General features: G+C 35.0%; 1 protein-coding gene across 6 annotated transcripts in view; it reads right to left on the bottom strand.

The window, feature by feature from the left end:
- The window catches only part of Dcdc1 (doublecortin domain containing 1), a 479,867-nt gene that overhangs the window by 236,571 nt on the left and 216,908 nt on the right, over nucleotides 1–26,388 (bottom strand). For all 6 annotated transcript variants that reach the window (XM_048788537.1, XM_048788536.1, XM_048788535.1 and 3 more), the window contains 4 exons: nucleotides 13,038–13,139; nucleotides 9,792–9,955; nucleotides 6,687–6,812; nucleotides 4,130–4,235 (listed from right to left, as the gene is read on the bottom strand). In XM_048788537.1, coding sequence (XP_048644494.1) covers nucleotides 4,130–4,235; nucleotides 6,687–6,812; nucleotides 9,792–9,955; nucleotides 13,038–13,139 — 498 coding nt within the window. The remainder of the gene's footprint in view (nucleotides 1–4,129; nucleotides 4,236–6,686; nucleotides 6,813–9,791; nucleotides 9,956–13,037; nucleotides 13,140–26,388) is intronic.

The following is a 26,388-nucleotide window of genomic DNA, read 5'->3' on the forward strand; positions in this document are numbered from 1 at the left end:
CAACTTATAGAAAATATTACTTCTAAAGGATATGGTCTTCAAAGATATTGGAAAATGCAGAATCATTTGCCTTTTCTCAGCTTCGTTTTTGACAAAAGACTAATTCCAGATTAATACTTGAATTTGAAGTTATAAATGTATTTTGCTAGTATCCTTAAATTCTGAACTTACAAGTTAACTTGTATCAATTATACCATAATTTTAAAATCATGACTTGGTGATTTTCTTGCTATTTCTATACAGAAAGTTATCACTAATGTCCTTCTAATGTCTATTAAGTAATGTACTGAAAGAATATGATCAAAGTAAGTTTTTTCTCATTCTGGCAAATTAGAAGACCTTCCAAACACTTGAGTCTATGTTGTCTGCCATATTTTCCCATAACCAGGCATTCCTTCAGGTATTTGTTTCATGATATGTTTTTTCTTTTATATTAACTATTATGAAGTTTAAGTCTCATCCATTTTGTGGAAACATATAATTTTGTTGCCCTTAAACTGAGTCAATCTAAAAGTGTTGTCAATTTAAGTAATAATAGAGAGCTGTTGAAAGATGTATGCGCCAAATCGTCAATTTGTAGTAGTTTCCAAATCTGTTTGTGAAATGGATAAAAGAGCAACAGGTTGTAATTGTCAGGGTTATATCTGTCTCCAACATTACAAATGGGGATTATATGTTCCAAATTTTTCTCTGTAGGAAAGGTTTTACTTGTCAATAAGAGATTTAAAAGAACAGTCAGGGGTTGGGCACTGATATCTCTATCTCCAGCCAATTTTAAAACCTATGCATCAAGAATATCGGTTTTTGCCTCCCTTCCCTCAGCCCCTCTTGTAATCCTCTTAGTGTCTTCTTACCTCAATGAGCAGGCAAGATTCTACAATAAAATGCCCTGTAGATATCTGTCACCTCTACCTGAATTCCATCTTTAAAAGTGCTCTTTTTCAGGTTATTAAATTACTATTCCCAATTCACTGATCACCTCTCAGTAAATAATTTGAGACATTTTTCTGAAAGGATTTTCAAGGTGTCCTAGCTAAGGGAGAGCCATTTTTTTCCTGAAAGCTTCTCTTTACTAGCCAATTTATCAAGTTTTTACATTCTTACACAACTATTTTGGTTGGACTTAAATTTTATTTCAATCAATTCTTTTCCCCAAAATACAAAAGTGTAAAAACATTTAAGATGGAATGGTTTCTCATTTCCACTAAATCATTAGCACCAATTAATGACAAAAATAACTGTAGACTGCTATACTCTCATTTTTCAAAATTAGAACATTTAAGTGATCTTATGAAGTTCTACTTTGGCAGGGAGAGAGAGAGAGAGGGAAAATTTCCTTTAGGTTCCTTTTCCCGAGAGCTTTTAGATATCTAATATTTTCAAGTTTGAGCTAATTTCTGTTGAGTTAGTTAATTAATAAGTTAATTAACTCATGAACTCAATTCAGTTTATCAAACTCCGAGCATGAAGATACTGCAGCAGACACAAGGATGGTTAGGGCACTCTTTGCCCTTGAAAGATTTTCAATGTAGCAGAGAAGACAAGGAACTCTTGAATTATCTTCCTGACACGAGGCTCAGATCAGATCTCACCTCTGCTAAATATTTTCAATGGTTCCTTTATTTTTACAGAACAAGAACCAGTTTCCCTAGCACTCTGTTATGATCTGGATTATGATCTGATCCCAAGATTTTCACCACTGATCCTCAATCTACCTCTACACCACTGAGCCCAAAATAATCTGAAATTTGCCTAAACTTGGAGTCTGGTTAACTTTGGTTCGTGCAAAAAAAAAAAAAAAAAGTGGTAAGAGTAACATCTAGTTCAATGCCATTGTAAAGGGCACAGAAGGAATGCAATGAGAGTATCAAGACCAGAAATATTATATATGGTTTGAGGATGAAGATGGGGTAAAGAAATATTTCGTGAAGCATTCATGAAATCAGGTAGGGCTAGAATGGTGGGCAGAATTTCAACAGCATTTATTGAATGCCAACTACTGCCAGACTCCATGCTATCATATGGCACAAGGTGACAGAGAAAGCCAGGGAGTGGTGACAAAGAAAAAAAAAAAGGAGGCTGAATACTATGCAGAGGGATCCACATGAGCATAATAACAGAAATCATGGAGTGCTTTCAGAAAACAACAAATGAACAATTTGGCTTGGCTAACTCACAAAGAACATATTAGAGGATAGTCAGCCTTGAAAGATAGGTTATGGCTAAACAACAACAAAAAAATCCATTCATCAAAAATGTATTATGCACTTGCCCTACATTCAAGATTCTGTGCTGGCACTTAGGAATACAGAGATGAGTAAGTCATAATGTCTGTGTCTAAAGGGTTCTCAATTTAGCAGTGGACAAAGAGACTAAAACAAATGAGTATACACAAACACAAACTCTAAAATCAGTCTTCAAAGCATGTATGCAATGGGAATATCAAGACCAGAAATATTATATATGGTTTGAGGATAAAGATGAGGTAAAGAGATATTTTGTGAAGCATTCATGAAATCAGGTAGGGCTAGAATGGTGGGCAGAGAATATAAAATAGAAGATCAATTCTCTCTGGTGGGTATGAAAAGGCTGCATGGAAGGAGAACTTGCATAAAGTCATAGAGGCAATAAATTATAATGGTTGGGAGTATATCCCAGGTATAGAACAACACAAGTCATGGCACCAGTGTATCAAAAGCATGTTATGGAGCCAGGCAAGATGACACACACCTGGAATCCCAGATATTATGGAGGCTGAGGCAGGAGGATTGCAAGTTTGGGGCCAACCTGGACAACTTACAGAGACCCTATCTCCAAATAAAATTAAAAGGTCTGGAGGGATATAGCTCAGTGGTAGAGTGCTTGGTTAGAATGTGTGAGGCCCTGAGTTCAATCCCCAGTACCCCACCTCCCCACCCCCCAACACAAAGACATAGAAGCAGCAGAACATTATGATATGCAATTAATTAGCTCTGACTATAATGTACAGCACAGGATGAATCAAAAAGACAAGGAGATTGGAAAGGTAAGTAGAGTAGGGTAGAATATAGCATCACTGTGATCAATTAAGGACAGATGAGAATTTGGAACACCATCAGGCAACAGTCAGGCAGATGACATTTTTTTGAGCAGGAAAATAATGCTGCAGCAAAAACAAGGAACTCTAAGGGGATTAGAACTGTGGTAAATAAATCTTAATGTCAAATAAATATAAAATACAAATGGCAGTAGTACATCATTCTATCTACTTTCATTGACTAAATTTGCTTAAAACCAGACATGATTAGAAATAGTGATTTTATTCCATTTTTATAATTTTATTATTTAGATACATACTCTTCTGAAACAACCAATGTTTTCTGAATAAATTTTGACATAATAGAGAGAATATAATGGGTAGCATGGAGAAATTTTTAAAAATCAGGTGGACACAATGAATCTTGCATTTTATTTTGGAAATAAAGAACCAGACGGGTTGACAGAAGTCCCCCTTTCTCTGGGCATCTCTATGTCTGTGGGTGTGGGTGCCCTTTTGCTTTGATTTCATGTATTTAAAAACTAAAGCTTATGCAGCCTAAATGAACAACAATCTCACACAGAGTTTTTCAGCCAAGAAAAACAAAACAATTATTCATTCCTTCTTTGGAGACATATTTAAAATGTCTTTTATAGTTTATTTTGAAAAAAAAAATCTTAGCCAAAGGATAAATTTCTAAATTTTTAAACAGACATTCTGGATTGGATTGCCAATGAACTAAATATTCCTTTAAAGAATTCATTGACCTATAGAACAAATAGATCAGATCCTAAAGTACAAAGAGATAACAGCCATCTTAAAGACTTTCTTCAACAACTCCAACTTAATTAACAATTAGTACAAAGAAAATATGCCAAGCAATAGGACTTAAATGACACAATTCTAGTAGATTTTTTTCAAGTAAGAATGCTATATATTGTTTCAGTTTTGAACGACTTGATTAACAAGAAGAAAAACAAAACTTGTCCCAACACTTATAAAAATAATTTATATTAATGCATGTTCAGAAGTATTCACTCAGTCACCATAGTATATTGACTGAGTACCCTTACCGTAGAATGTAGCTATTAAGTATAACAAATAAAATCTGACCTTATTCTGTAGGAAATGGCTCTCCAAGTCCATCTTTTCAAATTGATCAGGTATCTGTTGACTGGTGCAGTCGAAATTAATTGGAAATCCCTCACAAATGTCCCAACTAACAAAAGTAAAATATTTAATTATTTTTGTCAGAATAAAAAGCACTAAACTGTTTTATTCTTTTCTAGTATAATTTATACATCTTATTCTCTACTAGTAAGAGAAAAAAACAATGTACAGTTCATAGTCTTTTTAAACAGAAATTTATAAAGTATATTGGCATTTATAATTTAAAAAGAGAAGCCTTAAAATTTTATCTTGCAAATGTTTATGATATTGACTAATTAATTATTAATTTAAAAAAAGGATTTTTAATCTTATAGAATCACTTGTGGAGAACATCTTCATTGTTACATTTATATTCCAAATACACAGACTATGAATAATAAAGGATATTTTATGCTTACAATGGTTGTTCCAAAAATACTAGTTTGGTATTTTCAAGAGAGCCATAGGAGACATTGCAATCTAGTGGGTATATGGAAAAACCACAAACTAGAGAGGTTGAATGTCATTCTTAATTTAGCTAAATAACTTATCTTAAAAGTCCCCCAATTGTTATCCTAACAGCAACAACAAATCACTGGCTCAACACTGATGTGTTAGGATACAACATAGAGCATGCTATTCAACAGAAAACAGTCCTGCGACTGGTAATAGCAATTTTTATCAATTCTCTGAGAAATATGAGAAGAACTTGGTTATTAATATTTCAAGTGATCCTTGTAATCCCAGCAGATTTGGAGGCTGAAGCAGAAGAATCATGAGTTCAAACCAGCCTCAGAAACTTAGCAAAGCCCTAAGAAACTCATTGAGACCCTGTCTCTAAATAAAATATAAAAAAGCAGCTGGGGATGTGGTTCAGTGGTTAAGTGCTCCTGGGTTCAATCCCTGGTACTCCACCCCCCAAAAAAATTCTGATTTCAAGTGACTCATTATTGAGCATAGAAAGAAAATTCAAATGAAATGTAAAAATGATATTGTCTAACAAATTATTTTAGATTCCATAAAGGCAGCTTACATTATACTTAGAGACTTAGACCTAATTTGAGTCAACTCAGCAATTCAGCAAAGCAGTATTCAAAGAACCTGGGGAAGTAAATTTTTAAAAAGGACTGCATGAAATAAAAATATAAACTCCTAGCTAAAACTTTAAGGTAAAGTATCTAGGCAGACTTAACAACTTGGGTAAAGATTATTGCACACAAAATAAATTTTCTTATCAATGAAAAAATGTCTATAAAAAAGACTGCCAATGAATTATTTTCTATCTATAAAGAAAAAGAATCAAAAGAAACAGAGTCATTCTTGCCTGGAAAGTACAAGGAGTCATTGGGTAATATAGCTTTGTTTAAATAACTACACGGAAGACCAGTGAGTACAGCCTTCAACATGTATTTAGCAATACGTTGTCACTAGCTAGGCTGAGTGAACCACATCAGTGCTTTACTTCTCTGGTATACCCTCTATTCAGCCTTTTCAAGCATATATTAAGGAGAAGTGTAGTTTGTTAAATTAGGCAATGTTAAAGCTAGATGGAGGACTTATAGATAAATCACCTAATCTAAACCTAGTATCAGTATCATGTCACTATATCCAGTATACTAGTCATTAGTTATATATTCATATTAAATTTAATTTAAATAAAATTTAAAGTTCAGTTCCTTGATCACTTGAGTCACATTTCAAGTGTTCAATAGTCATTGTGTGTGTTTCCATCACCATAGAAAATTCTACTGGACAGGGCTGGGTAGTAGTTAGGCACTCAGTTCCTGAAAAACAGTTGACCTAGATCAGAATCCTGGCACTACCATGTATAGGCTGTATGACTTTTGGCAAATTACTTCTTTTTGCCTTGGTTTCTGTCTCTGAAGAATGTAGTAATAGTAGGGTTATGGGGGATCATGGGATTTAAATCATTGTTTTGAAGATTAAATACATTCTTACCCAATTCATTTATAACTATGCCTGTCCTATAGTCAACACTCAGTAAACACCAGCTTTTATTATTTACAGGAAAGAAACAGACAATCATGTTCATGGACAATCAAACAGAGATGAGGCTAGGCTCCCAGACCCTCGAACTTCTTCTGTCCTCTTCACTGTCTCACCAGTCCTCCAGCATGTTACTTTTGTTTTAAATTTATCATCATCATATGAAATGCTTAAATATGAACACTCATATGGAGAACTTATAATTTTTTTATTTTAATGACCCCACTTAAAATTTTAGAAATAAGCATTAAAAATAGATTTTACATTTTAATCAAAATTGTTACTTATGTAAAACAGAAAGTATAGCCTGCTCATTGCCCTGTATGATTTTTTTTAAAAACTAAGGAAAGTTAATATGTCTTTTGGCACAACCTCATTATGCCATGGAGTAACTCAATAAAATAAATAATTGCTAAGATAATTCAAAGAACACCTTCTAGTGTTTCAAATTTCTCACTCAGGGAAAACGTGAATTAGGTGATAGATTACTTTAATCAAATATATGTTAATTTACTTGTCACATCCAGGTAGCAGAACAGCATTAGGATCCAAAAAGGTCTTATAGGCAACTGTGATGCCACCTCTGGCAAATGCAGTCACTCGGTCAAAGGTCAAACCCAAAACAGGGTTTAGTGGAGATCTGAAAAATGAAAAATCTGTCAAAGCTATCTGCTAATTATACATTCACTGAAATTTGAGCACAAATAAATAATAAAAGTATACAATATCAGTGTCTAAGAAAATCTAGATATAAATGAAATTTCCCATTACATAGCATTATTGTTGGTATCCTGACACCTGAAATGTACTTTTAGTTTCTTTAGCTCATTTATAATATGCCAAGAATAGTTATGACATATATAATTTTTAAAATAATTGCAATAATAAAAGCATTTAGCTGAGAAAACACTTATTTATATGTTATTCCTTTTTCACATATAACTGCAATGCATCCATAGTGATATCTGCAACTGTTAGTAAATGAATCCTTAATATCTGACCACTATTTTTTGCAGACTTACTAGGTATTTTACTGATTTGATTATCATATTACATTGTTTAAGACATTCTGTCTCAAGTGAATTTGGGAATAAAAATTAAAATGAAAACATCTTACATAAAAAGAATGATCACTATGTCCATTGAACCATTTTTCTTTAAATTGGTAACAAAGATTTGTTATTTAACTCTAGAATTAAAGCACTCAAGCACTTCACCTGTGCAGTCTTATTGCCAGAAATATTGAAACTGAATACACATGAAAAGACACTGAGACAAATATAGGTTGTGTATAGCCTACTAGAAAAGTACCTGATTCTTGAAAAAAAAAAATTATGGAAAGCAAAACAAAGATGAAGGAATATTTTTAGATTAAAAAGAACTACAGAAAACAACTAAATGTAATACAGGAAGCCTACCTACATGGATACCAGATTATAAAAATCTATAAAGCACATTTTGAGTAGCTTAAAATATAGATCGCATGTCAGAAGATGACACATTATTATTGACTGTGTGAAATATTATAATGTGAAAATTTTACTCCTAAATGCTTCAGATAACTGAAGAGTTTAGGAGAGAAATTGTCTTAGTTGTCTGGAATTACTTTCAAACTAATCAAGAGAAAAAAAGAGATATAAGAAAGGCAAAACAAATATGGAATATTTTGTCAATTGGTGAATTTATGTGAAGAATATATATTCATTATACTATTCTTTCAACCTCTCTGTAGATTTCAAATTTTTCAAAATAAAAATTGGGGGGGGGAGGTAATAATTAAAAGACTCAAATATTGGACAAAATCATCTTCTACAAATGAGTAGTTTGATACCCCCCATTATCAACATAATTCAGACACATTAGAATTACTTTTTAAATATGAGTACTATTTAGGCAGTACATATTGCACATTTTCTCAATATATTTTAAAACAGATGGCAATAACTTTTTAGATATACAAATTTTTAAATTTCCAAGGGTGGCAAAATGCTAAGGTTACCTGGTATGTTCAGCACACTAGTGCTTTATTTTCCAAACTAGAAAAAAATGCATTATCCTATTAAAATAATAATAAATACAAATAAATATATGCATTTTTAAATTTCTGGAGTTACACTCCTCCTTAATTAATTTTTGGATATTCCAGATTATTGACATTTTATTAGTCATTCCATAAATACAATCCGATCCATCAAGAACAGTGTTTGATATTTGAAAAATAATATAGCAAACATCATTAAAAACATCAAAATCATTCACTTTGACAATGACATTCAGAAGAAATAATAATGACACACTTTATTAAAGCCTTTCCTTGTAATTGGAAAGGCTTACTAAATTATTCAAGAATTCTTGCCACTTTAAAATTCATTACTATTTTCATCATTTTTAAAAAACAATTATTTTCAAAATTTCATTATATTATTTGCTTGTGAGAAAAAACTTAACATTTTTATTGATATTTTTAATTCTATAAACTGCACAGAGTAAGAAATCATAAAATATTTTTATTCTATTCTTCTGGGACAGATGGAACAAAATTTTGTTAAAATGATACCATGACTTATTCTATCAACTCTTCTAATACTGTCAACAATTTCCGACTGGAGTTTTGTTTCAATATTTGAAATTTTGACTATTTGAAAAGATAGAAAATTCAATCAGTCCCTTGTCTTCTAAGAATTAAGCCTGTCTCTGATTTTCTTTATAATTAACTTGATCAATTATACCACATATACAAAACTATATTACCCTTTTCTGTTTTACAGCTAAATAATGAGCTCAGAAAATTAAAAATAGGCAGAAAAGTGTGTTTAAGTTTTCTGACAAGCAGTTTCGGAGTTCATCTGGATGTGTCCTGTCAAAATATGCATAAATTTCCAAGATATTCAACACAACAGCCCAGCTCATCGGTGCCTGTATACTATAGTCGTTTTCTTTGGAAACACAGATAATTTTATGCAGGAATTTACCAATCTATATAAATTTACACAATGCTTAGCAATAACCAGTAATTATTGTGGGATAATGTAAGGAGCTTTTGAGAAATATAACTTTGATAGGCTAGGGCTTACAAGCTTTACCAATGTCCTGTCATTGGTGCTTAAAAGGTTAAGACTTTATTTGTGAAAACATAGAGAGATAGTGGGGAATCATGTTGTCTACAGCTTCATAAATCTTGCTTAAGATCCTTTTCAATTACCATCCATTTCTCCTTTAAAAAGGGACAAAAAAATAGAGGAGTGGAAGCAGGTCAGGGCAGTGTGCGACAATGACAGTGTGATGGGCTTGGGCCCCCCGTGGCGTTTCCATCTGCTATCATTAAGGTGACTACTCAGACATGAACAAATCCCTCTTGCTGTGCTGACAGGCAGACTTCAAGAACTATGACAAGGCATTAAGACAGAAAGTCAGAGAGAGAGAGAGAGAGAGAGAGAGAGAGAGAGAAAGGGGTCATATTCCATAAACAATGCTGTCTCACAAAAATGTCCCTGAAATTTTATTGGAATTCAATTTTTTTTTTAATTTTATAAAATGTGCCACTTGGCTTCTCGACTCCTCTTAATTAGCTCACCCCTGGAAAGACTGAGGACAGACAGAACAAACACCTCATTCCTACCTGAATGCTTTACCATAAGAGACCCAAATTTTTTGCTCATTCTTCAGCAAAAGTGGATTCTTAATTTCTTGACCATGCTCATCGAAAAGCCGGGCTGAAGAAAAATTGAGGCCTGGTGTGTTGATGGAAGAACCTCGAAGCCTCTGATGAATCTTGAGAAGTAACTGGTAGAGGGTGGGGAAGGGGGATGAAGACATAACCTAAAATGTGAACATCTGTAATAAACTGTCTCCACTCTGTAACAAATGAAGTCCAAACAAATGATAATTAAATGCATATAGAATGTTAAAAGAAGTGTGAAATGACGGCAATGTTTAGCTCAGTGTAAAGTAACAAAATGAGCATGGGCTTTTAACCAGCAGGGGGTGCCACAGGCTTGTGATTGAGCTCTGACCCTTTGGCACAGGGAATGAAAGCAGATGTGACAGTCTCGCAGAAAGAGCATTTAGCTTCTACACAAGGCAATGGTCCTCTTTGATAAGGGTGATGCTTTTCTTGTCTGAGCTATGCATTTTGTTAGGGGCCTTCAAAGACCAGGGTCAAGTTTTACAATAGGCAATCTCCCTGTCCCCAACTAACCTCAGGTAACTAATGGTAGAAAAATTCGCCACTTAGAGGATTGCAAAAATAAATATGATTTTCAGTCTAAGTTGATTCACTGAGAACTCTTTCTGGAAGCATTTTAATTATGAGCCCTGCAAATGCTTATGAACATCTTCAATAATGGATGTTTTCAAGTTGTGAATAAGATATCACTGAAGTGTAAAGTATGAAATGCTGTCATTTAATATTTGAAATCATAGCATTGCCAGTGTTTGCTTCTATCTTACATTTAGAGACTCTAAATTATCAAGATATTTCTAATTGAAGGCACATTTCAAACATAAAATAAACCTAACTGAACTGTGTTGCATATGGTGTTTTAAAAGACATCTTTTCATTATCATCCATCACCTTTGTTTCAGTGTTCCGGCTTCTGCTCTTTCTGCTCTGCACCCCACACTATCCATCACTCTGTTCTCCCCCCAGCCTTCTGTCACAGGCTTCCTTTACTTCTTTTCCTTGTCAGTTCTTGTGTCTCTCAATTTCTTGTTACTCTATAATTCCTGCAGCGATATGTATATAGTTGTGGTCTTTGCTTGTCTAGCTGCAATTTAGAGTCCTTTTTTTTAAAAAAAAAAATCCTTCTATTAATTTCCATTGAAATATATTAAGAAATGCTAAATGCTAAGGTTCAGAGGAAAAGAAGGGAAAATTGCAGTCCCCCTGTACACCTCAGGTGTCTCACTAATTTTCTATAAACTCTTGACTTACTAAACAAATTTATTTTGTCATCAAATATGTAATGTCTAAGAATTAGGCTTTGCCCTCAAGATAAATAATAGTATCTCTAATTTCAGTGTTTTATCAGCTCTATACTGACCACATTTTTTAGTCTTAAGCATCAGAAAGGCTGAAAATTATGACACATTTTTTTTTCATTTCATTAAAGTTAACGTTTCTGATCCAGCAGAGACGAAATTTTTGATTAAAAATGGTAATGCAAAGGCATTAATAAAAACTTGCCTTGTTTTGTTTTTGTCGCTGGAACCACAAATGTATTTTGAAATCTATGGGTTGTATTTCCAAAGCCCTGCATTTATTTCTGTGTGATCTCAACCCTGAAGCTTAGTTTTGTTGCTTTGCTATTATTTCACAAAACATGTAATGCTGATCATTCTTTAAATCACAGAGATTTTGCTTCTTGGGCATCACCTTTTTGCAAAGGGAGAAGATACAAAAGATTTAATACCTGATCCAGCAAAGAAAAAAATGAGCACAAAGGACAGGGGTATATGGTAGACATGGGATGCGAGCACCTGACCACTTAACCAAATTCACTTTCACAGGAGTTGCATTGCAATCTCTATTTTCTCAACTTGGTGACAGACTGCACTTTAGGTGTTCAAAGATGAGCATTCGACAGCCTACAGGAGGTAAGAGCCTCAGTGCCTTTCATCTATAGATCATTGGTTAGGGCTGGGCTGTGGAAACCAAAAATTGTGATAATCTTCACCCATTTATCTTTAAAGCTATCATCACCTGGCCTTTATAGGATAAGAATTTGTTCAGGGATCTGAGAAGAGTGTGGAACATCTTAGGCTAGTGATTGAGAAGAGTGTCCATACAAGGGAACAGTCATGCTTGGGTGTCTCATGCAAGGGCTGTCTCTAACAAAGAGATTTATAATGCCTCTAATTAAAATTTTCCCCCAAATTTACTTGCATATACAAGCAAAGCATAATCTCAATGTGCTATAAGTCAATACAAGAAATTTCTATACAATAAATCTTCCTTCTATGATAAAATATCATTTTCAATTTTAGCATGAATGAAAAAATAAAATATTCTAATGTGAAAAGTCAGGGAGTCAAGTGAAAAATTCTGGGAAGGCTTTTTTTATCATGATGATTTGCATATTCAGTGGTGTGATGGTAAAAAGAAACATCAAGGCTCCAGACCTTTCTCTAATCAATCAAGGTAGCATTTCCCTATTTCTTCTGGGTCTAGCTAATGATCCAATGACAGACTCCCAATTCATATGCAACTTTTGTGATTGGCTGTAAAGGACAGGTAATGGATTCCACCAGGGAGAGGTAAGTCTGGAGGTGCTAAACTGAAATGGGGAGAAAGGAACAAGCTTCTAAACAAAGGCCAGGCAATACAGCCCAAAACACTGGTGTGCACTCGGGCGCATAACCCCAATTTGTAAACAACAGGGAGTTCCGTGTCCTTTTATGCAAGACAAAGACCTAAAATAATGACCCTGAACATGTTGGTTCTGCCTGAGAAACATCCCAATTGCCTGGAAAATAAGCAAAGGTAAAAGTGCCTAAGATAAACCAGCTGGAGCATGGGAGAAGACCAGAGTTGTATGTTAGTCACTCAGGTTTAGGGCGCAGCAACATCCTAGGCTCAGAGCATACCTTCCACTCAATATCATGCCTTTCTTGTTAAAGTGTAAAAACAGAGAGCAATCCTGGTGTATCAAAACCATGTCCTGCTGTGAACAGATTTTTCAAATATAAACATGATGAAGGTTAAGATGGTGTTTAGGTAAAGGTTCAGGAGTTAATACACTACTGAAGCTCAGCTCATAGAGGGGCAAATGATTGATCTTTTGTACCCAACTTTAAGATGTAATTGTCTAAATTAATTGTAAGTAACTTGGAAACACTTAGAGTCATTAATAAATAATAAACTCACTCTTTCCAACATATTGTCAGTCTGAGTTGTTCTATTAGAGCCTAAATCTTTTTTACTGATATAAACAGAGGTTTCTCCAGTGTCTTTACCATTTTCAAACACCTGAAAAATAAACACAGTGAAAAATTACAATAAACACATGCACACAGATACATTTATTTGTACATACATACATAAATGCTGGTAGTCTTTGCACAGAACTGTGTCAACTGAACTTTGTGGGAGATGTGCAAAGCAAGAACCAACTATATGAACATGTGCAAGTGAATAATTGGCAATGGAAATCAATAGTAATCAAAAGAATAGTATAAAGTAAAGACCCTGCTTCTCCCTTTGGTTTCAGTGTCCAATCTGATTCACATTCCCTATAATCTTAAAATAGAAGAAAACTTGGACACTGAAGGAAGAATCACTGGCCACAAAAAAACTCTTAAATGGAGGAAGCATCAACGAAAGGTCAGCTTGCAAACCAATTAACTAGCTCATTTCGTTCTTCTTGAAAAACATAAAACCACAAATTACATGAGGAATGTTTGATTTATATTTAAAATAGATCAGTGTTCAGCTCATCTTTTGGCTTACTAAAATTCAACTTGACAGATTTATTGCATAACAGTACGATGAAAGTCATTCATTTTAAGTGCATATATCCAACAAGTTGTTGAGAACAGAGATAAAATTCATAACATTGCATTATGCAACACTCGCTGGGGGAAAAAAATACCGGCAAATGTTCTGGTCAAAAGGATCCGAATAAACCAGTCCCGACAGGACAGCTCCACCAGAGTGAACACTACCCCTCTGACCATACTGAGGATCCATGCAGGGTGTGCCATTCACTAGGCAAGAAAGGAAGCAGGCCAGAGGGAGGCCTGATGAATAATTTAAATCCTTGCTTTTTTTTTTTTCCCCTCAAAAGTTCTTTTTTTTTTCCCCTTTCTGATATGCCCATCACATCAGTGTAGCCATTTTATGTATTTCTAGAGCTATTTCCAGAGAAGGCAATTTGGGAGAATAACTCATTTAAAAACAAAACTGTCTTTAATGCTGTTGCAACCGTTCAAAATGTATTTCATTAGCTTTAACCCTGTTTAGGGAAGAATGTGTTTCAATAGCACTTCCTCAGCCTTTATTTCATAAAATAAAATAAAATAAAAACAAAAAGTATGTTAAGACTGTAGGCTCCATTCCACTCAGTGCTTTCCCTTGAGCTACTGATTGTGCAGGGGAGACACTGCAGCTCCAAGACTTGGTGCATTGACATTCCACTCCCTTCACTGTCTTTTCCAAATGGAAATTTTAAAAAGTACTTTTCTGAATAAAGATACAATTCTGAGCAAGAAATCTACTTTTGCAAAGAACCTTCGGAACCCAATTGCTGCCTGCAAACTTATGGGAAATAAAGGGGGGAAGGCGGGAAATTTACTGTCCCAATAATCTCTTCAGGGCTCTAATCTAGCACAAAACTCTTAAGAGAGAAATTCACAATGAAGGTCACACTCTGGTGGCATAGTTCTGCAAGATTAGTGTTGACAAAAGCTCAGTTTGAAGAACTTATTGATGTTCCTTTGTTGAGACTTGCTAGACGAGGAGTCAGAGTGCAGCGAATTATATTCTAGGAAATAGCAGTGTGAGTGCTAAGTGCCAAACTGAGAAAGCAGAGAGGATTTGGTCAACACCTAACACCTTCATTAGCTCACTGCTTTGTTCACTACCGATTATAAGACTTCCCTAGGATGTCTAAAAATGTGCTCTCCAGAGGAAAAAACAAATGAACAACAACAAAAAATTGGCTATGACTGCCAAAATAGCAATAAGGGCATTTAAAAAAAGAGGTGTTTTAATGGTAAATCAAACATTTAGATGTTTAAGTCAAAGAAGGCTGCCCTCTGTGAGTCATTCATGTAATGAATGTATGTCTACAAAAATAAAAATTCTCCAAACAGATATTCTATGAGATTCCATTCTTAAGATGTGGCTTTGCTCTAAAGCTCTATGGTAATATGCCCGTTTTAAGAAATATGTAAGTCCTATATGTATATATTTGTCCTTCCTTTGCAATGAGGAGTATCTTTATTTCTAATGCCCAATGTTTAAACAAAGATAACGCTCTAAATAGAATTTCTAAGGTTAACTAAATATACAAAAATATTTTAAAAATTGTTTACCTTTGTTTTCCTATTGTATCATCATTGGCTTAAGAACAACTGGCTACTGTATTTGCTTCCCCGTGGCTTGCTGATGCCTCCACCTTCCTAAAACTAAATCCTAATCCCTTGGTGTAGGATGACGCAAAAAGCAGCTGGGGCTAGCCCTGGGATCAAGAAGTAAGAAAATAGAACCTAAAAAATATTGATCCAGATCCTCTTGACAAACATGGTAGTTGATAACTGCTGAAGAAACACCTAGGAAAAGGAATTTACTTCTATGGCTCTAGTTACACAAAGTACAGAGTTCTAAGAGGAATGTTTTCCATGCACCACAGTCTTTTCACTTTCCTTCATGTTGATATTGACTTTTCTTGAGCAGGATTAAATTAGATTGACACCAAACATTTATTTATAATGTTGTAAATTCATTAATTCATTCAGTGAATGTTTAAATAAACATTTAAGTACCTGAACAGTAGTGGATACATGGTAGGCACCAGGGAGAAGACTATTGATCTCAAATTTGGGAAAATCTTCATCAAGTTTCTTTAAAATATAAGCTATAAAATGTGGAAGATTTTTCTGCAAATTAGTTGGCCCTACAAATTTCATGTTATGTTTATCCTTCACCATCTATCCACATACCTTCATCGTCAGGCACTCTAGTACACAGAAAGAAAGCAAGATCCTATATGGCCAACAGGCAATAGCCTTCTCCCTGGAAGCTTTTCCCACACCAAAAAGGCTAGTACTAGCAAAACCATACAGATTAGTTACTGAAACTACTAATTACATTCACCTACACCCAAACTAAATGTAGTTATATAGTTTGAATCTTTTTTCTTTCTTTCTTTTTGTGGTACTGGAGATTGAACAAAGGACTTCATGCATGCTAGGCAAGTACTTACCACTGAGCTACATCCCAGTGATAGTTTCGACCCTGAATGTCCCCCAAAGACCTATGTGTTAAAGACTTGGTTCCCAAGGTGGTGCTACTGAAAACTCATAGAACCTTTAAGAGATAGGGCCTAATAAGAAGTTCTCAGGTCACTTGGGTTATGCCCTTGAAGGAGATTGTGGAACCCCAACCCCTTCCTAATTCTCTTTGCTTCCTGGCTCATTATGTGAACATGTTTCCTCCACTATGTACTCATGCCATTACACGCTCTCCTGACAGAGGCTTAAAACAATGGAGCTAACTGATCATAGACTGGAACCTCAAAATCTGTGAGCCAATATAAACATTTTATCATTATAAGTTAATTGTCTTAGGCATTTTGTTATAATGATGGAGTGTGAGCTAACAGATTCTAAATCAATTTCCCCTTTGCCATACCTCAAAAAAAAAAAAAAATGTCTGCACCCACTTCAACATTACCTGGTACAGGGAGAACATGAAGGAGAGGAATCTGGAGTGGATAATGATCTAAACTAGTTATAGTTAAAAGATAAAGAGGTTTGCAAATTTTACAGGAATATGTGTCATTTTGAACATCCATGTGAGGACTAGGGCCTATTCTGGGCTTTTGGGAAGGGACTTAGGCAGAGAAGGAATCCTGAAGCTTAAGATTCTTTTACTTTTTCTTTTTATGGTAAATGCAGCTCTGTAACTTATAAGGTAGTAAGTGTTATATAAAGAAGAAAAAAACATAATAGGTCAGAACAGGCCTGAGATCAAGGAGTGGCATGGGTATGATAGGCACCATATGAAGTGAATGCTCAGGATAGACCTAAAGTGGAGTTAACTATTTGAACAAAGATTTAGAAGAGGGCTAGCCAAGCACGAAGCTTAGAGAAGAGCATTGTAGGCAAAGGGAACCACTACAGTAACTAAATTGGGCATTCCTGTGTCTAGTATGTTCCAGGACCATAAGGAAGTTAGTGTGACTAATGCAGAGTGACAAAGAAGAAAAGGAAGTAAACATGAAATCAGAGTGATAAGCAGAGAGAGTGGAATGAGGAATCATTGGAGGGTTTGGAGCCGAGTAGTAACAGGATCAGATTTACATTTTTTTAAAAGTCATTATGGCTGCTAGGTTGTGAATAGCTAAAGACAACAAAAGGAATCTGAAGGGTCCATGACATTGGCTCACACCAGAGTAGTAACAACGCACATGGTAATAAATGGTCCACTTCTGTTGTTCATTCCAGAATAATTTTTTGCATTTGCTTATTAGTAGGACTGGGAAATAAAATCTGTAGCTAGACTAACATTGGGTAAAACATGATTTCTGCATCTACAAAAATAAATTAACCAACATAAATATAACTGTTCATATATAGTATTTGTAAAGTCATAAAAATGTCAACAGAGTTCCAAAAGAATTTTATTTACTGCCAACATTTTGTAGAGACAGTTACCAAAACTTAAACTATAGGAAAAGATCTCTTGAATGGGGAATTATGAGCCAATATAGTTCTTTGATGAGTTTGCCTGGCATCACTTGTGACATCTATCCAAGAGCTGTGTAAGTTCTTGTTCCACACCATTATCTGACCTTTAATGCTATAAGTCTGGTTAAGAGCTAGCTGTGGAAGAACAGCAGGTTCCCAAACTCTCTACAAACTGGAAGACCACCCAGGAAGCTCTGTAGTGCGTGAGCAGAAGGCCAAACACCTAAGCTTCAAAATGCCTCAGGATGTAATGCTGTCAAGAGGCAATAATAGAAAAATGACACCACAGTGCGCTGTCAAAAGTTGAGAGGCCATATAGTAACAGGATTTACTACTAGAGGTCTGGTACAAAAAAGAAATATAAAATAGCCTTACAAAGTTATCTGTCATATTTCAGGTGAATATAATTACACATGTTGAAATAATGTTAACTTACATCTTGTATTGGACTGGGGTCCCCTGGAAGCAGACACTGAAACCAAGATTTGTCTTCAGGAAGTTTACTGGAGAGCATTCAGGGGCAATACTGGTAAGGGAGAGAAGCTGAGTGGGCAGGGGGAGGTGAAATGTTTTGGAACAGAGGTCTTTAAAGGGAGCTCTATAGCTGGAGTTACCCTTTAGATTTGTCCAAATGGAGGCGAGGTAGCTGCCTAAAGTCAGATGCAGGCTATCCTGAAAGTGGAAGTCCAATTTTAAGAGAAGAAGCTTTTTTACACTAAGAGCAACTGCCCAAGTGACATGATAGCTGTTACAGTGGGGGGATGGGTATATCAGTCACAAAGAGGAGATCCAAGCAGTGTGGTACAGCAGCCAGCACACACAGGTAAGACAGTTCAGAGTCTAGGACACACTGTCACATACATAAGCTCATGCAGTACCTACAGCAGCCAGGTTTTAAGGATGAGGTCTCACAAAGGCTAAATGCTTTCTTTAAGGGGGAACTACTCAAAAGGGGCAGAGAGATCTTGAGAAATCAAGTCCTATGGTGTTTTTAATTAATGATATCAAAATTTACTCTTAAATTTAGTATTAGAGACTCTATATGAGAAATTTGGCATGAAAACTAAAAGCATAGAAAAATATTTTATAGTAAAAGGTTTTTATTACCTAAGTCAAAGGACATAAAAAATCCTAAATATTTTTCTTATGAAGAATCTAGTTAACTATGAAAAAAATCTTGATACAATCCTAATTCAAAGTCAACTTTGAAGATAGAAAATCAACTCTAACTGAATTAATATCATGTGGACAGTAAATCAAACACAAATACTGCTGGTTTTCTGTTTTTATAGACTTGCAGAGTGGTTTTTAGAATGTCCACACTGTCTATATAGCATAAATCAAACAGTAAGCATGTCTAAACTTAATATTCAGTTAGTGATACATCCAAAGCAAATATTAAAATTATGAGATTCAGATAACAAAAAGTCAATAATGAATTAGTGTATTTATATTACATATGTGAAAAAGTATTCTATTAACCAACACAAATATCTTTAAACAGTATTTAACAGGTAAGAGACCAACACATTTTGTCCCAGTATATGAAAATGTACTGAAGTGAAAATAAATTATTTGTTAAGCTTCATACATCTAACGAACACCTTACTAAAAGACAAATAATATTATAAGTCCCAGAAATGGTATACTTAAAATTTTATCTTGAAGGAGACATTTTAAATTTCCAGTGTAAGTTACAATACAGCCCAACGTTTACAAATATGAAAAACAGGTGACTGCCTATGGGGTAGGATTTTATGGGTGGATCAAAAAATATCTCTCCCATCAACTTGCCAGTACTTGAAATTCCATTTGAAGATTCACACTTCTGACATAATTAGAATGCTATAGGCATAGCAGAGGAAATCAGAGCCAGAATTATTGGTTATTGAATCTTTAAGGCTGCAATTTTTAATCTCAGTGTCTTGAAATCCCTAGAGGGCCTTGGGTAGGGCTGATATATAAGTGGTGAGGGAGTGGTGGGAGAGCCAATCTGATGGGTGAGTCTGTGGAAGCAGCCATCATTCTGGCTTCAAATACTGTAGATCCTACCTTTATCTATTTTCTATAGTAGGAGTATATTCCAATAAAAAATTTTGATGTAAGAATGAAATTTGAAAATGACTATCTTACTTGAAAGGTCTTGTTGTATGACTTTCCTAAGAGCAACTTTTGAAGAAAGGGCACTAGTAAGCTCCTGGGGTACCTGAGAGGCTGAGTTGGGTGTGGGAGATAAGGAAATGCTAAGTGAGGTGGGGAATGTTGAATCCTATAGGATGGCTTTCATCATCTTCACAATTACTGTACAGGAGTGGGCCTGCAACCTGCTTCTTAAGTATCTACAGTCATGTTTTATTATGTATTTGTTTTCATTATGTATGTTGTAGTTTTTGTTGTTATTGTTTTGATTTTGGTTCTTGGGATTGAATCCAGGGGTGCTTAACCACTGAGCCAAACATCCCTGGCCATTTTTTTTTTTTTATTTTTGAGACAGAGTCTTGCTAAGTTTCTTAGGGCCTTGCTAAGTTGCTAAGGCTGACTTTGCATTTGTGATCTTTCTGCCTCAGCGTCCTGAGCCACTGGGATTACAGATATGTGCCACCACATCCTATTTTGTTGAAGTACTTTTTAAAAATACTTTTCTCCTACCCCATATTTTATTGTCTATTAACAAAGTAAAATTTCTACAATATGTTATACAGCTCCACAAAAATATTCTCTTTGTATACAATTACAATTCTTTATAAGTTCAATATATGAAGGTGTTCAAAATTATCTAGAAGGTAGTGGCAAGGTTAATTTGCTTAGTGGTCATGTCCTAAGTCAAGTTATTTCAATGAGCCCTTTTTAATACCTCAATGAAAAACAGAATTTCACTTCTATTAAATTAATCAAGTACCTGAAATTATATTTAACTTGGATTAAAATATCAGATATATGCATTCTGTCAGTAGTTGAGTATAATATTTGTATTATATATAATATAGTGGCTTGATAAATAAAGATTCCTGGGCTTAATATATATCTTCTAATAAAAAGACAAGGGATTTGATGAGAAAAATATAATCACGTATCCCCAAATGCTATTTTCCAAGAGAAATGAACACTACAGGATTAAATATGAACCAAATCATCAGCTTTTCTCAAATCCTCAGCCTTAGAGATCACATTTTCACCCTTGGATAGAGTTTATGTTTTTAATGCTATTTAGTTTTTTATATCAAATATGCTTATAAACATAATTTTTCTATTAATATGAATGGGTACTCTGGTAACTAAAACTTATACAAAAATTAACTATTTTATGTAGTAAAACATTTTTATCTTAAGAAATAATCCTTTTGCAGGGGATACTAGGTATCAAACCCAGAAGTGCTTTACCACTGAGCTACATTCCCAGCCCCATTTTGTTTTTAGTTTGAGACAGGATCTCACTAAGTTGCTGAGGTTGATCTTGAACTTGGGATTCCCCTGTCTCAGGCTCCTGAGCCACTGGCATTACAGGTATGTGCCACTATGCCTGGCTAGAAATAGTCCATTTTTTTTAATCATAAAAATCATCAAAACTGTAGGGAAAATATTAAGTAGGTATAATGTATCATTTCATTTGTGCTTACTGGAAAATCTGCATTTATTTATGTTCAAAAAATATTTCATGCTTGAAAATACTCATGGTGAGTCAGACTAACATAGATGTCAGTGGGTAATCCAAGGAATGGGAACATATGTAGGAAGGAAATACTCAGCAACTTGAGCATATCAAACACTGTGAAAAAGCTAATTGAGAGGTAAAAACAAATTAACTGCTATGGAGAAGGACAATCTCCCTGAGAGAGAGTGTGTGCCTGCAACAGTAAGGTTCAGTGGTTGCATTTAGTCTGAATAACTGCTGGGACAGTAATATAGTTCTGGCCTGTGGACTTTCCCTGCTGACTGCCCACCTGGCAATTCTCTGGGCACCTTCTAGGATGTCAGGACTGCACAGGGAAAGCCTGTCTCATTACAACAAGCACTGCATGGAAGCTAATGCCTGGACCAATTGCTCTTCCCTGATTTTGATACAGATGCTGTTTTTCTCTTCAGCAGAGCTAAGAAAGGAAGATTGTATCTTCCTGCACATGGAGATTTACACCTGGTTACAGATGCCTGTTAGGGGCGGGGGGAAGCACTGGAAAGAAACATAGGTGAGAGGTTTCAGTGCCTACTGCTAATTAGCTATTCCATGAGTTGTTGAAAAGCATTCATGATTCTTTACCTTTAAAATGGGTGTCCCAACATGTGCCTATTATGGTAAAATCCACATATGAAAATTGATTATCTCCATCACATTTTGCCCAAAAGTTAATGAATGCTCTTAAAACTCATAACCTTGAATATTTTTCTACTCTCATCACAATTCATTTTCAAATGAAGATCAGGTTGGCATGTCTTACCACTTGTTCTTTGCAAATATTTTCAATTTGTTTTCCCATTGTTAACTCAAATAACTTAGATGAAATGGAGCAGCTCGGAGCTTGTGAATACACATTTGGGGAAAGTAATGAAATAGGAAAGGAAAGAATCAAGAAATATACAATGGAAGTAAGGACATAATAAATATGCAGAACAATGAAGAGGCAAAAATAAAACATCCTGCCACCATTCCATGGATAATTGACTCAGGTATCTCCTTCTGGCCATTTAACTGTTCTATAGATTTTTAAGTAGATTTTTTACTAATACAAATGAGTACTTGAGGAACTTTAAACTTTTTAAAATGACCACAAACCCTTAGGTTCAATCTCCAGCACCATCAAAAAAAAAAAAAAAAAAAAAACCTATTAAAATGACAATAAAAAAGAATACAAATCTCAAATAATTTCAATGACATAGCATACAACCCATTCAAGTATTCAAACCATAAGAAAGGCCAGGAGGGTATTATAGATAAAGTCAGCATCTTTTCTGCTATCAACCAAATTAGCCTATTTTATAATAAGTCCTATAGAGATAAAATGATGGAATTTGCCAGGCGCAGTGGCACATGCCTGTAATCCCAGCAGCTCTGGAGGTTGAGACAGAAGGATCGCAAGTTCAAAGCCAACCTCAGCAACTAGTGAGGTGCTAAGCAACTCAGTGAGACTCTGACTCTAAATAAAATATAATATAGGGCTAGGGATGTGGCTCAGTGATCGAGTGCCCCTGAATTCAATTCTCGGTACAAAAAAAAAAGTGGAATTATAGTAAAAAGTCTCACTAAGTTGTTGATTAAATTTATGTTGTAAGACTACACTACAAAAAAAAAACAATATAAAAGTAGAAAGGATAAAAAATTCACAATCTTCTGAATCTTGTTTTTACTGAGGTTACTAAATAAATTCTGTCATTCCTCCCTTGCTCACAGCCACAGTGAATTTATGTAAAGTTAATGAAGATGAAGCTTAAGTCCCTCTATTTGCTCTAGGTCCTGAGAATCTGGGAAATTATCATAGTGAAAGAGAAGGTAGATATTAATCAGGAATTATTTCCATGTAAGCATTTCTTTTTCTTAATAGTTTGATGGTTTTATTAACAAGTACATAATACATACATTGCATGCTGATATGGTATATGAGGACCCTACAGTATAAAATTATGTTCACAGTTTGACATGACTGTGTCATTACTGAATTCCTATTGGGCTACAGTGTAGAAACTGAGAAGGTACATTAAAAAGTCTCATCTTTAATAAGAAAGATTACCAAAATATTTCAGTATTTATTTGCAAGTATAGTAATACATGCTAAAAACAAGCATTTCTGATAAGCTCCATAAAAAAAGATCTCAGAGAAAGAACCTCAATCTATTAGGCTCACTTAATTTTCTGTGATTTACTTTCTCATTCTATGTAAATATCCACTTTCAGACCTGCTTCTAAGGAGAGCTTCTTCTGCCCCCTTCCCTGTCCCCACTCTCAATTTTTACAAGCCCTAGGCCCCAGAGAAATTAGATCTGCATGTACTGGCAGAAAATGAAGACAACCCACCAAGCATCACTGACCAATTGTGTGTGAAAAGCACTAATTCCAGTGAAAGCCTGTCCCTGTACCCACCTTCCACTTGTTCCCCCCATGTATTCTCCCACCTACTCACACATCAGATTTCCTCATCAATCCTCTTTCACAATCACCCACTTTATGACTAGTTTTTCCACCCACCATCCCCTACAGATTTGCTAATACCCTTTTCTATCAATCCTTTTCCCCTGCTTTCCCAGGGAATCTTCCACATTTCTGACAGCATCTCCATGGGAATGAAGAGGAGGAGGAAGAAAGAACAGAACTAGGAAGGCAGACATCACTGAGCCATGGCTACAGCAGATGTTCTCATAGTAGCTGGGGGTGGTAGCAACAACAGGGGATAAGGAGTAAGAGAAGGTTTGGAATAGAAATTGTTCCACAAAACTTGTTGCCTGCAGGGCTACATAGATTATGGTGCACATTGAGTATAAGCATAGAAGGTAAAAACAGTAAGAAATCTCATCACTCTAAAGGTTTATATGATGTGGCAGCAAGAGAATGTACCAGAATAATAATTAAAAAGAAAATACACCCTGTGATTGTGTGGTTGAGTGCCTATGGAATTGATGTACAAGGGTGAGAATCATCATGCAGGAACAAAACAGAGTCGATATAACTTTTTCCTAAAATTCCTTAAACTTTGTTATGCTGCATTTTCAATACCTTTTTAGGAATTTTCCCACAGTTATGCTACTATCAGTCTACTGTTCTATGTGTCCATTTAAACTTGGCACTTTATGATGCCCTCTGGTTGCAAAATGAGATCAAGGCAATATGAACCATGGAAATAATGTGTCCTTTTAGGTGCTGGCCTTCTAATGGTAACACCTAACTAAAAGTTGCTATTTTAAAATGATCAATGAAAGATCGGGTGGGGTGAAAATACAGTGGACTGGTGAAATCTATTATATACAATATGCAAAGTACCCAAGCAGACTTTGAATCACACCCTGCTTCCAGCCCCTAGTTGAAAACTAGGGCTACAAGAGATTGTTTTTGTTCTCAAAGTTGAGCTGTGGCTTATACACACATGCCACAGAATGATATAAATCAGCAAAGATCAGATTAGAAAGATAATCATCCCCATTCATTTTAGATCACTTTTCTAAAATAAAAATGAATGGAAAATAGAAAAAAAAAGTTTTACTATAGCCTTGCCTTTCAGTTATACATGGAAAATGTATTTACTTACTGATATGTCATCTAACACCCTGAAAAATACATGCCATGAGGTAAGATGAAGTTGTTCATAGCCAAAAAAGATATGGCCCTTCTCCATAGTGGTAACTATGAGCTAGAGGTAACTGAGTTAGATAGTGCCAAAGGGAGGTCTGTCATATGCTCCCATAAGGAATTACAGCCTTTGTCCAAGCCATGGATATGAACAGTTTATGGAATTAATTAATGTAAGGTGATACAATGTGGCATTTGCTCCATATCTTTTCAGTTGGAATTAGCAAGTTCTCCCTACATGAGAGGAAGTATAGAACCTACCACCAAAACCCATTCTAAGAGATTTGTAATTCTGAATGCTAGGGTACACTTTGTGAACCTAGTTTACTCTTTATAGCTATTTCAGATATAAAAGCTAGTTTTAAAAAGTACATATTTCAGGGTTTTTTTTCCCTTTGGAACAAATGTCCACATCCCAAAAATGGGATGGGATGGCTGGCTGGAGGGGAATTCATTACCACAAATACTGCATAATTTTTTTATAATAGTCTACTTAATTTTATATGAGAAACATGTCAGTAAACTTGACTTTCCATGACCAACTTTCCTCCTTAAACTAACTTCTGTGAAGGGCAGTCTGATGTAGCAAATGACTTTAACTATCCCCAGTAACTGGACACAGGTAGCTGAATTTGTGTTGAGTACTTAATCAAGACCAGACTAACTCAAATAGATCCACTCCCTAAATGGTTTGAACCAAGAGATACAGCTCTATTTAGATAATGATGATCATTTAAAACTAAAGACCAAGGCCAAGGCCATAATTTTCCCTCCATGTACATTTGAAGAGGTAAAAAGATACCTAGCTTGCAGAAAGAAGCAGAATTGAAAAAAGAAAAAAATAATAAAACCTCACAGAGAAAAGTAAAGATGAAAGATCACAGGGCTTTAAGAGAAAAAATATGGAAAAGCGGTAACTTTCATGTGAGACGTTGCTTTATTTCCTGGTCTGCTTCTCTGTAAGATTCCCTTAGGTTTTCAAGAAATTGTTTTTATTTAAGTTAGTTCAAGAAAGTTTACAGTGCAAGTAAACCTGGGATTAATATTATTAGAGTTGACTGGAAAAAGGGGAAGCACAACAGGGGAAAGATAAATTGAAAATTTCCTTTATCCCATGCCTATCCCATTTCTGACAGAGGAAGGAAAATGTATGACTCTGATCCCAAAGCAGTACTGTTTGCAGAAATCTTTGGAATGGATCTCTGAAAATGCCAAGTATCTCTTTCTATGCCTGGGACTTAATACTACAATTCAGGGTGGTCACCAGTAAGGAGTGATATTGAGCAATTATAAGTGGAGACCAGTGATTAAGTCTTCTTTTATTTAATAATTTTCTTAAGTGAAAAAATAGTCATAAGCCAGAAAGTTTTATTTTTAGAAAATAAAAAATATTATTGACAACCACAAAATTTCCTAAAAAAACAAGAAAACTATGATGTGAAGATTTAAAGAAATTACAGTTCACACAAAGACACAGGTGTTCCTGTACCTCACAAATATATTTCTTTATTTGCTCTTAACTTGGTTGTATTCCCTA

This window comes from Marmota marmota, unplaced genomic scaffold (assembly GCF_001458135.2).
Source record: "Marmota marmota marmota unplaced genomic scaffold, marMar, whole genome shotgun sequence".
In the NCBI taxonomy this organism is placed as follows: Eukaryota; Metazoa; Chordata; class Mammalia; order Rodentia; family Sciuridae; genus Marmota; species Marmota marmota.